Source organism: Peromyscus eremicus, chromosome 5 (assembly GCF_949786415.1).
Source record: "Peromyscus eremicus chromosome 5, PerEre_H2_v1, whole genome shotgun sequence".
NCBI lineage: Eukaryota > Metazoa > Chordata > Mammalia > Rodentia > Cricetidae > Peromyscus > Peromyscus eremicus.
Window position 1 is genome coordinate 84,653,645 of NC_081420.1, and position 17,056 is coordinate 84,670,700.

The 17,056-nt window shown below is 46.5% G+C and overlaps 1 protein-coding gene across 1 annotated transcript in view; it reads left to right on the plus strand.

Moving 5' to 3' along the window:
• Fanca (FA complementation group A) overlaps nt 1-17,056 on the plus strand; it is a 55,628-nt gene that overhangs the window by 26,472 nt on the left and 12,100 nt on the right. Inside the window, exons 19-30 of the mRNA XM_059263851.1 lie at nt 48-108; nt 190-239; nt 3,323-3,399; nt 5,530-5,643; nt 7,273-7,409; nt 8,270-8,340; nt 8,571-8,667; nt 8,800-8,987; nt 10,872-10,968; nt 11,882-12,058; nt 13,235-13,308; nt 15,114-15,242. Coding sequence (XP_059119834.1) covers nt 48-108; nt 190-239; nt 3,323-3,399; nt 5,530-5,643; nt 7,273-7,409; nt 8,270-8,340; nt 8,571-8,667; nt 8,800-8,987; nt 10,872-10,968; nt 11,882-12,058; nt 13,235-13,308; nt 15,114-15,242 — 1,272 coding nt within the window. The remainder of the gene's footprint in view (nt 1-47; nt 109-189; nt 240-3,322; nt 3,400-5,529; nt 5,644-7,272; nt 7,410-8,269; nt 8,341-8,570; nt 8,668-8,799; nt 8,988-10,871; nt 10,969-11,881; nt 12,059-13,234; nt 13,309-15,113; nt 15,243-17,056) is intronic.

The following is a 17,056-nucleotide window of genomic DNA, read 5'->3' on the forward strand; positions in this document are numbered from 1 at the left end:
CCTTTCTCCCGCGTTCATCATAGTGTGTCTGTCTTTCTGTACTACAGCATATTCAGGAGGTCCTACTACCTGTCACACTTCCTCCCTGCCCTGCTCACACCGAGAGTGGTGAGTGCACGCTCATCTTCTACCCACACCTCTGGGAGACACGTTCCCTGCCTGCTGCTCACATGCTTGCTCTTTTCACAGCTCCCAGAGGTTCCTGACTCCCGGGTGACCTTTATAGAGACCCTGAGGAGGTAAGCAGGAGCTTGCCAGAGGCTGCTCTGTGGCCAGTGGGTTTTCCTTGTTTTATTTTTTTTTCCAATGGGTTTTAATAGGGCAAAGAGTTTGAGTTCTTTTGTAGAGAAATTTACCACACGTGTGTTTTATTCATAAGATATTGGCTCCAGGTGAGCGGTAGTGGTGGCGCATGCCTTTGATCTAAGCACTCAGGTAGAGGCAGGTGGATCTCTGCATTTGAGGCTGGCCTGGTCTACAGAGCAAGTTCCAGGACAGCCAGGTCTACACAGAGAAGCCTTGTCTTAAAAAACAACAACAACAAAAAACCCCAAACAAACCAAAAAAATTATCGCTGAGATTCTTTATTTATGTATTATCATCTTTTTATTTATTTATTTGAAATAGGGTATCACCAAGTGGCTCTGGAACTCAGACCTACTCCTGTCTCTGTCTTTTATGTGCTGGGATTAAAGCATGTGCCATCACACTGGCCTATTTATTTATTTATTTATTCATTTATTTATTTATTTTCGGGGCAGGGTTTCTCTGTATAGCCCTGGCTGTCCTGGAACTTAAAGCATGTGCCATCACACTGGCCTTTATTTATTTATTTAGTCATTTATTTATCTATTTATTTATTTATTTATTTATTTATTTTTCAGGGCAGTGTTTATATAGCCCTGGCTGTCCTGGAACTCATTCTGTAGACCAGGGTGACCTTGAACTCAGAGATTCACCTGCCTCTGATTAAAGGCGTGTGCCACCACTGCCCAGCCTGGCCTTTATTTTTTATATAAGATATTCCATATGCTTGCTTCCCTTTCTTCTACAATGTTTCCTGAGCCTTAGACTAGGTAAAAGCCAGAAAATAAGGTAAAGGGCTGTGAAGTGCCATCGCTTATACTCTGTCTAACCATAGCAGTCAGGAACTAACAAGTGTGGTTACCTGCAGCAGCCCACATAAGACAAAACAGGCCCTGTCAACAATTAGTCAGAGAGGGAGGGGGCATGGAGTGTATTTCTTACTGCTGAACTACTGGTTCTTGATGGTTTCTGGAAGATGGATAAACATTGTCTCCAGCTGTGCACCCTCTGCTGAGCCCACAAAGCTCTGAGAGAGTGCTCCAAATCCATGACATCACTGGTTAAACTCAGCGGGTCATAAAACTATACAAAGAGACCCAACAGGAGAAAGGGATTTGTAGACAGGATAATAGGGAGATGGAGAGCTGGGGGTTGAGAGCATTCAGTATACATTATGTACATGTGTGAAATTGTCAAATAACATGTTTAAATAATGGAAAAAATTTCAAATACATAGAAAAGTGGAGATCGCTTTAAAACACTTACCTAGTATCCAGATCACTTTAAAACACTTACATAGTATCCATGATTATTTACTTCAGTTGGCCGTATACTAAAGTTGGAATGTTACGGAAAAGATTAGCATGAGCTCTGTGGAAAGATAACATGCAAATGTATCAAGTTCTATGTTTTTAATGAAGCCCTCAAGCCACGTCTGCTGCTGTTTGAAACAGCCTCATGTAGCCCGCACTTGACCTTGTTAGAGCTCAGGTTGACCCTGGACTCCCAATTCTCCTGCTTCCCCCTCCCAAGTGCTGAGATTACAGGTATGCACTACTATACTTGGTTTATGTATTATTTTGATACAGGTCTTACCCAGGCTAACCTCCCTCCATCTGCCTCCTAAGAACTGGGATTACAGGCATGTACCACCATGTCTGGCTTGAACTGTATTTAATGTCGTTATACACAGAGTGGGCTTTATGCCTATGTCTGTGGTTCTCACTTATGTATCTTGGCAGCTTTTAGCATCTTGTAAAATGAACTGGGTAACTTCTTTCTGTTTGCTGGAACTATTTGTTGAATCAAAGATTCTGCTCTGTTGAAGGTTTGGCAGAATGTGTTATAAAAACGTTTGTCTGCTGACATTTGCAGTCATGGACTTGGCTATGGACTCCGTTTTGTAAACGACTGTTCGTCAGCTGCTTTATGCCTTTTCTCCCTCCCTCCCTCCCTCCCTCCCTCCCTCCCTCCCTCCCTCCCTTCTTTCCTTCCTTCCTTCCTTCCTTCCATCCATCCTTCCTTCCTTCCATCTTTTCATTTTTAGGTTTCCATGTAACTTTTACTTTAAGCTGGGCCTGGAGGTGCATCCAATCCTTGGTAGTAGTGGCTGACCGTTCTCTTCTGAGTTTAAGGACAGCTGGGTCTAAATAACAGGTTCCAGGTCAACCAGAGCTACACAGTGAGACATTTTCTGATCAAAACAAAACAACCGAAAAAATTTATTTCATCTAGTTGTTTTAAATTCTTTTCTTGTGGTGCTGGGAGTCGAACCCAGGGCCCTGCACACACCGGGCGACTCTCCCACTGAGCTGCACTCCTAGTCCTGTCTGAGCCGAATTCACTGACGGTATTTCTCATAGTGAGGTGGAGGTGCTGATAGGAACTGGGGCTGTCCATGTGTTTGCAGTGGCATTGGCAACAGCCACCTGGTGGCATGGGCAGGGCTGTCACACCTACCCGGACTGCCCTCTGTATAACACACGGCTCTGGAATGGCCCTGGAAATGGACTCGGGAGAGTTCAGCACAAATATCCTCATAGTGCCGTGAGGCTACCTCAGACCCGACCATCTGAAATTGGCAAAATTCAGACTGAAGCCTTTGCTCCAAAGCAAAAACCCAGCCGACAGGCCAGAATCATCACAAGAGAGGCAATCTGGAGATGGATCCCACAGACTGCTGGGTGTCACCTGAATAGTCTAGTGATCTTTTAAAATTAGCACTCAATATTTATTACTAATACATGATATGTTATAAAAATCGTAGGTACCACTGAAATCTCTCTCTATATATATACTTTTAAAATCATAAATGGGATTTGTTTTCTTGTAAAACTAATAAATGGCTAGAGGTGTAGCTCTATGGTAAAGTGTTTGCCTAGTGGGTTTAATCCCCAGCACTGAAAAAAAAGAGATAAAACACAGAACAATACAATATACACTGGTGTAATGGCCTTGGAATCAGAAACCTGAACACTGTCATGGGTGACGTGGGCACTGCTTGCTTTTTATCTAGAGCAGATAAGATTCCCTCGTCCTTATACGGTGCCTACCGCCAAGCCTGTGCCACTGCTAAGGAGAAGCAGCCCGAAGGTAAGGCTCTTGGTCACCTTCTGTCCCTGTGCTTTCCATTTCCGTCATGTGTCTGTCACCAGCACCCGCATCGGCATCCTCAGTGGTCAGCCGGCTTCAGGAGGCCGTGACTGCCTGACCACGGCACCTGGGGACCAAACAGTGTGTTAGCAGCTCATGGTTGTTGTCGTGGCGGCCTTGACAGTCAGCCGCCTTCCCACCTCCTGGGAAGCGTGAGGTAGAAGCCCACCTCTGTATTTGGTGTCTTCACACGTAGCTCAAGGCCCACAGCATAGTGCTGCAGTCAGGTATAATTATTTTCTAACTGGACAATTTGGTTTGTAGCAGGTTGCAGGGGTTTTTTGTTTTGTTTTTTAGTTTTATTTTATGTGTGTGGGTGTTCTTGCCTGTGTGTATGTTTGTACATCATGTGTTTGCCTGGTGTCTGCAGAGGCCAGAAGAGGGGTTAGATCTCCTGGAACTGGAGTTGCGGACAGTTGTGAGCCACCGTGTGGGTTCTAGGAATCAAACCCAGCAGCTGGAGCTCTTAACCATTGAGCCATCTGTCCAACCCTGTGCTGGGGATCTTTGCATGTCTGAGAACAGCGATAGATCTTGTTGGCTCTGGGAAGCTGGTCAGTGAGCCGCCGTCCCTGCAGTGTGTGGCTAGCATGTTCTCTCCACCCCATTCTTCAAGGCCGTGTGCCTCTGACGGCCAGCGTGACGACAGTAAGAGGGGGCATCAGACGGAGTCGCTCGTTTTGTCTTTGAGTTTTCCATTAGTTATTGATTTACTTAAACAGGGTCTCATATCCTTGGCTAGCCTTGAACTCTCTGTGTAGCTGAGAAGGACCTTGAACCTTTGAACCTCCCGCCTCCACCTCCCAAGTGCTGGGATTACAGGCATGTGCAGCCATGCCCAGTTCTATGTGTAGTGCTGGTATTGGACCCAGGGCTTTGTGCATGTTGGGCAGGAATCTACCAACTGAATAACTCAGTCACATCACAAGTGCTCTGTTTACATTTTTTAATTAATCTATATCAATTATACAAAATGCTGGATTTCATTATGACTTTCTCATACATATATTATGTACTTCGGTCACATATCACACTAGTTACTCTCATGTCCACCCATCTCCCATTGGTCCCCTTCCTCTTCCCAAATAGTCTTTTTTTTTTTTTCTAGAGCTGAGGGCCTAACCCAGGGCCTTGCTATAGGCAAGAGCTCTACCACTGAGCTAAGTCCCCAACCCCCCAAATATCCTTCTTTTTACTTTCGTGCATTTTTTTTTTAAATCTAGATGCTGCATATGAAAGAAAATGTGATATTTGTTACAGATGGTTGTGAGCCACAGCATGGTTGCTGGGACTTAAATCTGGGTTCTCTGGAAGAGTAGGTGGTGCTCTTAACCCTTCAGCTATCTCTTCAGGCTTCCTCTTTTCTTTGCTTAAACTTGTTTATAAACTTTTTTTTTTTTTTAAATGTATGTTGGAGACATGTCTCAGTGGTTAAGAGCACTGACTGCTCTTTCAGAGGTCATGAGTTCAATTCCCAGCACCCACATGGCAGCTCACAACTGTCTGTAACTACAGGATCTGACACCCTCACACAGACGTGCATACAGGCAGAACACCAATGCACATATTAAAAAAATATATGTTGTGCTGGGCAGTGGTGGTGCACACCTTTAATCCCAGCACTCAGGAGGCAGAGGCAGGTGGATCTCTGAGTTTGAGGCCAGCCTAGTCTACAAAACAAGTTCCAGGACAGCCAAGGTGGTTACACAAAGAAACCTTGTCTCCAAAAACCAAAAATGATAAAACAAAACAAAAACAACAACAACAACAACAAAAAATATGTTGCTAGGAATTAAACCTAGTACATTACAGACACATGTTCTGCTATGGAGTCTCAATTTTTTTACTTTTGATATTAGACGGTCTCCAGTCTCAATATTTTTACTTTTGATATTATATGTAATATCCAGAGTCAAAGAGAAAAGCTCCCAGAAACTGAGTGCTATCCACACAAAAGCAGTACACATCAGCATTTCCCAAGTATATGAGGTTTTTCTATTTATAATAGAGAATCCCAGTGAGTGTTATTACCATTTGACCTGATTTTTAAAATGTCCTTCCCCGGTTCAGATGCCACCCCAGGAAAAAGGACTGAGCCCGACTGTGCTGAACAGCCCCTGGGACTGCTCACAGCAGCACTTGAAGAGCTCAGAGCTTTAATGACAGACCCCACCCAATATGATGGTAAGAAAGGGGGATGGGGCTGTGTGTGGGAGAGTGTTTGTGCTGTGTGCATGCATGTAGCCATAGTGGCAGAGGCTGGCCTGTCATGCCTGTAGCTCAGCATTTGCCGGATGATCGTGCCCACAGACTAGACTAAGTGAAGAGTCGGAATGATGGGGATAGCCTCACTTACTGTCACACTCCCTAGACAGGAGGGGGTTGTCTTTCTTGTGTCCTGATAGGACGGATGCTGGAGAGGAAGGAGACTGAAGTCCGTGAGCACAGGTTCTTATTGACTGTCCAAGTAGATCCAACATCAAGCGCCTTGGGCTTCTCCCTCCTTTTTGTTTCTGCTTCTGAGCATTTATGAAGCACTGAGTTCAGAGCATCTGTCTGTGGGACTTCGAAGCTCTGACTTGTGCAGCGGTCCATGACCTCAGTAACTGACTGGCACTGCTTCCAGGGTTTTATTTTAGTGAATGTACAATTTAAAGTAAATTCACCACAGTTTTGACTGGATGTGCTCGTCTAGTTTCTGTTGTTAAAAACAAAAAAACGACTGGGCAGTGGTGGCGCACAACTTTAATCCCAGCACTCAGGAGGCAGAACCAGGCAGATCTCTGTGAGTTCGAGGCCAGCCTGGGCTACAGAGCGAGTTCCAGGACAGTCAGGGTTACACAGAGAAACCCTTCCTCAAAACAAAACAAACAAACAAAACATAACAAATCAAACAAACAACAAAGCACAGACTTTTGAGTTGGAGCTGGACAGGTGGCTCAGCAGTTAAGCAGAGGATCTGGCTTTGGTTCCCAGCATCCATATCAGGTAACTTACCTGTAACTCCAGCTTCAGGTGATCCAACATTCTCTTCTGGATTCCAGGCACCATCACTCACATGCACATGAATCCTTTATTGTGTGACGACCCACATCCAGACCCAAAATCTATTTTTATGCATAATAGATTTTACTTTACTGTGGATTGATGTTTATAGAAGCCAAGCTTAGCCTCACAGGGAGGCGTTCACCAACTTGTGCATTGCCACAGCTTTGCTGAGGCTGTGGATCCTTGACACAATTCCTCGGGCCAGGTATACAGATGTCAAAGCACAACTGCCTAGGCTGCTTGTGTAAAGCGTGGTGCTGTGTGTGGCTTTGTGTGTGCATGTGCATATGGGCTCCGCTCCCTTGCTCAGGCTGACCTTAATCTCAGAGCTCAAATGTTCTTCCTGCTTCAGCCTCCCAAGTGCTGGGATTTGTCGGCCTTCACCACTACATCCAGCTCAGAATGTAGCATTTGTGGAACATTAGGAAGAGTTCCAGGGCTTAAGCGAAAGACCAATGGGTGCCAGGTCAGCTCTGACAAAGCCACAGAGGTTTGCATGCTCTAGTGAGTTACTGAGGCCTTTGCAGTGGCGCCGGGTACCTTCGGTTAACCGGGCTTTGTGCTTAGACAGATAGAGGAGTCTCCCCTTAGAGGGGCTGTGGCTGCTGCAGGGTGGCCCCCCTTCCCTCCATTCAGAGGCGGCTCCACGCTGGGGTGTAACAGCGTGGCCAGTGCTACTTAGTATCCTACAAGGCCCTGCCAGCACTTCTTCATGTTGCTCCTTCCCAGGCTTGCTCTGAACGTATCTGACTTCTCCGTTTGCAGTTATATCTGCTCAGGTGGCTGTGGTTTCTGAAAGACTAAATGCTGTTTTGGGTCACAGTAACGATGATGGCAGCCTCCGGAGAGCAAAGATCCAGCTCAGCATCCTTACTCCCACACTCCGGACACAGGACCAGGAGGTATGTCTGTGAGGCCTTAGGACTCAGCTATGACCCTTCTTAGGTTATGTAAAAGGTCAGATGTTGAGCATGCAGGCACTGGCCACGCCACAGGTGGCCAGCCTCCCTTGCCTGTTTGTGGCTAAAGGTGTTCTTACCTTTTTAGAAGTTTTTTTGAGACAGGGTCTCCTGTAGCCCAGCTGGCCTTACTCTTACTGTGTAGCTGAGGCTGGACCTGAATTCCTGCTCTTCCTGTCTCCACGTCCCAAGTGTCGGGGTTACAGGTGTGTTCCACCAGCTTGTTTTTGCATTTTAAAGAAGCCTATGTGGCGAAGGCTGGGCTTTTTTTTGTGGGTTTTTTTGTTTTTGTTTTTTTTTTTTTAAGATTTATTTATTATGTATACAGTGTTCTGCCTGCATGCCAGAAGAGGGCACCAGATCTGCTGGGAATTGAACTCAGGACCTCTGAAAGAACAGCCAGTGCTCTTAACCGCTGAGCCATCTCTCCAGCCCCCGAAGGCTGGTTTTAACCCCAAAGCTCATATTTACTCTTTTACCTTTGACAAATCAAGGTTTACCTGTCTTCCCACTGGGCACCTTCAAGTTTCTGCCTGTGTGGTAACGAGTATCCTGGTGCAGTCCAGGGACTTGGTGCTAAGTTGCATTGCAGCTTCCTTTCCAAATGCAAACCTGACAGCTTGAATTTGCTCCCCACTTCCTGTGAGGTGGTAGCAGAGAACTGACTCCTGAGAGTTGCCCTCTGGCCGCTGCATGCATAAAATAAATAAAAAATTAAGTGCAGCCTTTACTCTGGTTCTTTTGGTACAGGTCACTCCCAGATGTAGGAGGCCAAAGCCTCACAGTGATGTCTCTCTTCCCAGGTTGTGGATCTCCTGCTCACAGCCTTCTGTCAGAACCAAATGGCAGCCTCTAGTTTTGTGCCCCCGGAGAGGTAAGGGTGATTTCCATCTTTCCTAGGGTGCTGAGACCAAGCAGGGGAAGCTCTGTTCCAAGAGTGGATGACTAGGCTGTTTTGTCGGGTAGGGACCGCATTGAAGACTGATAGTCTGTGTTACATAAAGGCCACCGTTTGGAAGCCTTGTATAGGCTCTTGTGCCTAGACTGGTCGTGGAAGGAGTGGACAGGGCTACGACCAGCCAGTGACTTGTTCTGTCTTTGCAGGCAGAGCCCCTGGGCTGTCCTTTTTGTGAGGACCCTTTGTGGACACATGCTTTTCCCTGCAGTGCTCACTCGGCTCTGCCAGCTGCTCCATCACCAGGTAGGTTCCTGCATCCTGCAGGTCACTTCTCCAGCTGCTGTGAGCCTCCACTGATGCCACCTTCCACTTTTCAGTGATTTTCGAGTCTTCTAGCTAGGGAACAGACTATCGTTAACTCTGTCCTTATTTCAGGGCCCAAGCCTGAGCGCCCCTCATGTGCTGGGGTTGGCTGCCCTTGCCGTCCATCTGGGCGAGTCCAAGTCCATACTTCCAGAGGTGGATCCTGGTGTTCTTGCCTCCACCGGCAGCCTTTGTGTTCCTGAGTTTTTGAACAGCCTCCTGACCTTCCGCACAAGGGAATCTCTGCTCTTCTGCATGAAGTAAGTCATTCCTGAGTTCCTCAGCAGTATTTCCCCCTCTTGAAAAGTGAGAAATACTCAGCAAATAAAATTGAGAGACCATGTGGCTGGAGAGACGGCTCAGTGGTTAAAAACACTGGCTGCTCTTCCAGAGGATCCAGGTTCTATTCCAGCACCCACATGGCAGCTCACCATTTCTAGCTCCAGTTCTAGAGACTCTGACTCCCTCGTCTGGCCTCTATGGGCACTGCGCATGCCTGGTGCACAGCCATCTATGCAGGCAAAACATTTATACACATAAAAGAAAAATGAAATCACCAAAAATTAAAAAAAATAAAGAGAGAGCGAGCCCAGGGATGGGGCATACATGGTCAGTGATAGCATCTGTGCTCAGCTTGAATAAGGCCCTGGGTTCAATTCCTGGTACCAAATTAGAGAGAGCGGTGCAGAAAATGAGTCGCCCAAGAGTCATCCCTTAATATTTTAGGTTTTTATTTATTTAATAGGTGTTTACGTTTGTTCGTGCCTTAGGGAGCCGATGAAGTTGAAAGTTGTCACTGACATTAACACTGCTGTGGCCGGGCGGTGGTGGCGCACGCCTGTAATCCCAGCACTCGGGAGGCAGAGCCAGGAGGATCTCTGTGAGTTCGAGGCCAGCCTGGGCTACCAAGTGAGTCCCAGGAAAGGCGCACAGCTACACAGAGAAACCCTGTCTCGAAAAACCAAACCAAACAAAAAACCCCACTACTATAAACATCCTTGGCAAAGGACATCCTTGCTGTCCTATGGTGGAGGTTGTTTGGCTGTTTTGGGAAATTTTGTGTGTGCTGTGAAGGATGGAAATGTATAAAATGGCAGCCTCGCTAAACAAAATAATTCTTTGGGAAAAAATCCCCGCCACTGTGGAACCATTATATCTTGATAAGTGCCTACTCCCACATAAGTTAACACCAAGCTGCTAGAAAATTTAGATAAGTAACATATGCTTGATAAATGAGGTATATTTGATAATCAAGATCTATAAATTCCAGGGCTGCAGAGATGGCTCAGTGGTTAAGAACACTGGCTGCCCTAACAGAGGACCTAGGTTCAATTCCCAGCAGCCACATGGCAGCTCACAGCTATCTGTAACTCCAGTTCCGGGGGATCTGACACCCTCACACGGATATGCATGCAGGCAAGACATTAATGCACATAAAATAAAATGAAATTAATTAATTTCAAAACAAATTAATAAATTCCTAAGGTCTACTCAGGTTCACAGTGATATTTGTCTAGCCTCATCTTTGCTCACTTTTAAGCTTTAGCTATTTGTATAAACTAAGCCATATAGAAAACTGCAATATTCTATAATTGTCTGATCCCCCAAGAAAGTCCTTTTCCCAAGGTCAGGCGTTGGGACAAAGGCCTCTATTCTCGGTTCCATGTCATCTTTTGCTTCTGCACACAGTGTTGTGACCAGTCATGTCTCCTAGTGGCCAAAGGCACATGAGGCTGAGCTGTGCTCACAGATACTGTGTTCTCCCAAGACGTGGAGCGTGTGAGTTCTTGAGACTCTCACAAAAGAACACAAGTGATGCTCACTGAGCTAGAGGTGCCTGTACCAGCCTTCCTGTCTGTGCCCTCCACCGAATGACCCAAGAGCAGGGCAGTGTATGCTTCGTTCCTTTTGTGTCTTGGTATGGCTCTTCACACCTATCCAGTGAGTGTGCCTTTGCTCACACATGCTGTTGTGTGCCTGTCATTCCCTGCCTTCAGTGTGGATGTGAGCTTTTGGAGGCAGCATCTCCCTCTCAGGAGACACTGAGCCTGAAACCAAGGTGGTCCAACAGTTCTTTAAATCATCTAGTTCAGAATACACCGAAGACGGTTGGGTAAATTCAGTTTACTTTTCCCTCATTGCAGATTCTGTACAGCAGCAATTTCTTACTGTTTATGCAAGTTCTCTGCACAGCCCCTGGCTGCCTTGCACAGCTGTTTATCTCCAGGCCTGATCAAAAGGGTATGTGTTTCAGATTCCTGCTTTTTGACCTGAAGGTCTCTGGGTTCTGCAGCTTTCTTGTGTTTACCTCAGTTTATGGGTGCACGATACATCAGGCTGTCTCTGGGACAACCTGGCTGTCTGCTTGGGGAGTTTTTCATGCTGAATACTGCTGCTGTATCTCTTTCTCAGATTAAGTTGGGGCTAAGATGTCAGTTGTTAAGTATATGCTACTCCTTTGAATAGATACTGATGTTTATAACACAGGTAAGTTAAAAGTTAAGAAGTCATTAAAAAAAAATACTCTTCCCCCTTAAACCACAGTTATCCTTCTGTATGGTTTGGTTTTGGGAGGTTGGTTTGTTTGGCTGGTTGGTTCGGTTTTGGTTTTTGTTTTTGTTTTGTTTTTTTAAGTTCTGAGATCAAACTTCGGGTCTCACATGTACTAAGCAAGTGCCCTACCACCAAGTTATTACTTCAGACTCCTAGAATTCTGATGGGCGCCTCTTGTGTATAACCATTGGATTTTGACTGTAGGCTTCACATTAGGAATAAAAGAGAAAACATCTTTGAGATGCTGAAGCAGGAGGATTTGTGAAAGTTTTTTCTTCATTTGTTTTTTTTTTAATTGTATGAGGGCAGGGAGTACAGGTTAGGCCAGAAGAGGGCTTCAGAACTTCTTGAGCTGGAGTTACAGGCCTCTCAAAACACCCACCCCAAATTTCACCAGAAAGGCCAGGTTTTAGGAAGACCCCAAGGAGAAGTGCCTTGCCTCCTCCCCTCTTCCTCCTTGCCTCCTCCCCTGCTCACTGAAATGCTGTGTATGTCAGGGCTGGTTTGGGTCCCCTAGAGGGTGACAGACAGATCTTCTGGTGGGTTCTCTGGGTGTGTCTGTGACTGTTCCCCTGTCTCACTGTGAACTTATCACTTTCAGTTTCAGTTTATTATGTTAAGGGTGTTCTCAGAGGCCAGAGCACCTTGTCCTCCAGAACACACAGCTTCCGTCTCCTGGAGACCCTTGTACCTTCCTTCTGCAGACTGGCAGAGTGCTGCACTCTCTCTGTGGAGATGGAGCAGCTTCCAAGAGCTGCTGAAGGAAAAGGAGTTTTATGTAAGTCTCCATGTTTTCCACCATGTCACATGTCCTGGCTGCTTCTGTGTGTGTGTGTGTGTGTGTGTGTGTGTGTGTGTGTGTGTGTGTGTGTGTGTTGGGGTTGGAGGGGGGTGGAAGAAACCTGGGTGTAAGAGGGTTCTGTGTCTCCTGAGAGGCCAGAGCAATACTTGGTTGAATTGAAACTTTCACTGTGGTCACTGTGAAGGGACACTCCAGAAGACCTTGCTGGGCTCGGTTTCTCCCCGCAATCACTCTTCACAGCAGCCCTATCATGGGGCCTTGGTGTCTCCATGCCTCTAGCTTATGCCCATCAACTGGAACCTGGCACGATTTGCACAAACAGACCATGTCCTTTATTTCCTAACGTGTTTGTCTAGTTTGGGGAAAATCGTTTTATCACGTCTTTGTGGTTTGGCTATATAAGGGTGGGTGTGGTGCTGTGAGCGGTGTGAGGAAAGGTGGAGCAGCAGCCAGGAGCTCATCAGCTCTTCAGAGCCCTGTCATGTCTTCGGACATCTGCAGTTTTGCTTCCTGGTTACATCGTATCTGTCTGCCTTGAACTTTGTCCAGGTGGGACTGTGTGGAGGGATGGTCTGTCATGTGGGTTTTTTACACAAAGTGAGATTTTTGATTAGGGCACAATGGTATGTGGAGAGCACTCTAAGAATTTCCATAAGAAAAAACGAGATATAAGATGCCTGGAATACAGAGAAACCCTGTCTCGGGGAAGAAAAAAAGATGCCAGGAATATTTGAAGCAGATTGTACATCAAGGGTTAGGGGGGGTTGTTTGTTTGTTTGTTTGTTTTAGGCAGGGTCTCATTGTAGCCCTGACTGTTCTGGAACTCACTCTGTAGCCCAGGCTGACCTCAAACTCAGAGAGGAATTGAAGCAAGAAGATGACCACAGATTTGTGGCCATCCATAGTAAGTTCAAGGCCTGCCCTAGGTACAGAGTAAGACCCTGCCTCAAACAAACAAGCAAAACTGGACTGGTTCACTAGTTTTAATTTCATATTCAGAGCCTGTACACAATATGTTTCCATAATGCATCAGTTCTCCATTTCATTACAGCAGAGCACAGATCTCTGTTTTTCAGATAAAATGACAAATGCTTATAAGCCGTGTGAGTTTTGTGTTTCATCCGCCCTACCCTGAATGTCTCCATCCCTCAGTTAACTTACAGAGATTGGGTACAGCTAGAATTGGAAATTCAACCTGAAGCTGATGTTCTCTCAGATACAGACAGGTAAGCGCTCAGGGGAGCTGGCCCCTAAAACATCGTCACAGTCTGTTTCATACAGCCATCTTACGTTCAGGTTAACTGGGTCATGTCTGAGCACTTCAGTCATTCATTTCTTTATTGAAAAAACACTGGGTTTCCACCGCGTGCCAGACACTTCTAGAATGTCCCAGAAGCTGGGGTTACAAAGTAACTGAGACACACCTACCTATAAGGCACCCTACACACCAGAGCCCAAGTTGAGAAAGAATGTGTATTCGGTGCACTTTGGTAAAAGCACAGGTAGACACGATGAATGGTCTGAGGCTACAAGACAGGCCCTGGAAGAGCCAGTGGCCACACTGGGACAGTAGATCAGGCTACTTGCTGTGAGGCAATAGGGTGCATGGAGAGCCGGCTCCCAGAAGGGCCTTGATGGGCCCCAGAAACCGGGTACATCTTGATGGGTTTTGTTTGTTTGAGGCCTCATTATAACCTCGCTTTAAAAAAAATAACTTATGTATGCTTATGGATGTGCCATGTGTGTGTCTGGTACCTACAGAGGCCAGGCCAGAAGGTGGCAGATCCCTCGGAACTGAAGTTACAGGCAGATGTTAGCTGCCATGTCAGTGCTGGGAAGTGAACCTGGATCCTTTGCGAGAGCAGCCAGTGCTCTTAACAGCTGAGCCATCGCACCAGCCTCTACAACCTCACTTTTTTTTTTTTTTTTTTTTTTTTTTTTGCTTTTTTTTTTTTTGCTTTTTCGAGACAGGGTTTCTCTGTGTAGCTTTGTGCCTCTCCTGGAACTCACTTGGTAGCCCAGGCTGGCCTCGAACTCACAGAGATCCGCCTGGCTCTGTCTCCCGAGTGCTGGGATTAAAGGCGTGCGCCACCACCGCCCGGCTACAACCTCACTTTTTAACCCCTTGGGCCACTGGTACCTTCAGATGGTATTTAGGCGTGTTTTAGGGATTCTCCCCCGCCCCCTTTTGCAGGCCTTTCACACGCACAGCAAAAACCCCACTGACAAGTCACTCCCAGCCACCCTTCCTGCTGTAATTGCACACCTGATACTTGAATAGATTCTGTGCAGATCTCAGCCCTCATGGGCAGAGTGCTGCCCTCCGTCTCCCTCACCCACTCTTTGTGGTGTGGGATATCTCACTTGTATTTGGCTGTTTCCACTTAGTGGACCACAGTCACCACATCCTTGAGACCCTTCCCTACAGCATAGATGGTACGGCTCTCCTTGACCACTGACCTGTAATCCACAGTCTGGATTCTCAGCTATTTCCCTATTGGGGTGTATGTGGTGCTGACCACCGGATAACTCAGTCCACATCGGCGTGGCCGCCTGCTCCATTGACTGGGTTCACTGAGGTAGTCAGCCGTCACCCTGCAGGATTAACACTGCCTGGGCTTTGGTCACAGGATTGCCCCTGACAGTGGCTTTTCTCACGGCACTGGTCCCTTTTCTTGTAGACAATGAAGCCTCACTCCACTCTGAATTCTCAGGCTGCTGATGCTAGCTGCCACTTTGCCCAGTCACTGGAACTGGGTGTTCCTCTTTTTTTTTTTTTTTTTGAGATAGAGTTTCTTTGTATAGCAGCCTTAGCTATCCTGGAACTCGATTTGTAGACCAGGCTGGCCTCAAATTTAGCAATCCTCCTGCCTCTGCTGGAATTACAATCCCAAGTGGTGGGAATAAAGGTGTGTGCCACATGCCCTGTCCTATGTTCCTCTTATGGAGACCACTTCAGGATGTTAAGGACCCTTGGACCCCTGGTTATAAAGTCTTCCTCAGAACTGACCTCGGTGTTCAACTGTTGCAGACATGACTTCCACCAGTGGGCCATCTATGAGCACTTCTTCCCAGCACCGTCTGCTTTGGGAGGCTGTGATGGAGACCTGGAAGCAGCGTGCACAGTCCTTGTCAGTGAGCTGATGGACTTCTACCAAAGGTCAGCCACATAGTACTCAAACCTCCTGCTCTGTGCTAGTAACAGCACAGACCAGTACAACTCGTATAAGCTCACAGTGTGTCCTCTTCTGCGTGTGTTCACACGTCAGTGCGACAGCACATCATACAGGTTCACAGTGTGTCCTCTTCTGTGTGTGTTCACATGTCAGTGCGACAGCACATCATATGAATTCACAATATGTCCTCTTCTGCATGTGTTCGTGTGTCAGTGCGACATCACTATAGGAAGTTCTTTGTTTTGAGACAGGGTCTCACTCAGTAGCCCAGCTGACCTAGAACTCAATCCTCCTGCCTCAGCTTCCTGAGGGTTGGGGTGATAGTTGTAGTGGCGGCACAGCAGAGTGAAAGTGGACTTGATCTCAGTGTCCCCTTCCGTTCTTGAGATCCACTCCGCGGTGGGCAGACGTTGTCGCAGGCCCGCGCCAGTGAGTGTGCTGCTTACACTCTCCAGCCCCTGGTTAGGGTCGGGGTTAAGAAACAGAATCATGTTGGGCGGTGGTGGCGCACGCCTTTAATCCCAGCACTCGGGAGGCAGAGCCAGGCGGATCTCTGTGAGTTCTAGGCCAGCCTGGACTACAGAGTGAGTTCCAGGAAAGGTGCAAAGCTACACAGAGAAACCCTGTCTCGAAAAACCAAAAGAAAAAGAAAAAAAAAAAAAAACCCAAACAGAATCACGTGTGGTCTTCTGTTCCTGGCTTATTTCACTGAGCAAACGTTGGCAAGGTTCATCCATGTAATAGTATTTCATTTCTTTATGGCTGAATAATGCCATTGAACAGTATATATCATCTTTTTAATCCGTTCTTCCATTGTTGGACATTGGGTTGTTTCTGTTGTTTGGCTATTGTGAATAACATTGCTACGAACATTTGTGTACAGGCTTTTTTTTTTTTCCTGGAGCTGAGGACCGAACCCAGGGCCTTGCACTTGCCTAGCTCTCCCACTGAGCTAAATCCCCAACCCCTGTGTACAGGTTTTTGTAGAGCCCTAAGTTACTGTATTTCTTGGAGTGGACTTGAGGGATAATAATAGTTTTTTTCTTTTCTTTTTCTTTTTCTTTCTTTCTTTCTTTTCTTTTTTTTTTTTTTTTTTTTTTTTTTTTTGGTTTTTCAAGACAGGGTTTCTCTGTGTAGCTTTGCACCTTTCCTGGAACTCACTTGGTAGCCCAGGCTGGCCTCGAACTCACAGAGATCTGCCTGGCTCTGCCTCCCGAGTGCTGGGATTAAAGGCGTGCGCCACCACGGCCCAGCAATACTTCTTTTCTTTCTTTCAAAATGTTTTCACAAACTGGTTCTGCCGTTTTACATCTACCTGCAGTAGAGAGGATTTGAGGTGTCCTGCACCATCACGAACACTGTTACTTCTGACTTTGGTAACAGCCGTTCTAGGGGTATGAGTGCTGTTTAACTGTGGCTTTCATTTGAGGTTTTTTTTTTACATGATCATGGATCATTTAGAGAAATATCTACTAGACTCCTTTTCCTGCCCATCCCTCCACCCTATCTTTTGTGCCACTAGAGTTCAAACCCAGGGCCCCACACAGGCTAGAAAAGTGCCCTGCCTCTGAGTACACACCCAATTCCTTCTAAGTTGGGCTGTCTTACTGAGTTGTAGGAGTTCTTTATATACCCTAGCGGCTTAGCACATAGATGACTTATGCGTATTTTCTCCTGATCCCTGAATCCTTTTCACCCCCTTGATAATGTTCACTGATCCTCAAAAGTGAACTTGGTGACGTCTGAGTCGTTTGTTTCACTCTTAGCTCTTATACTTCGGTTTTCACTTACTTCATGT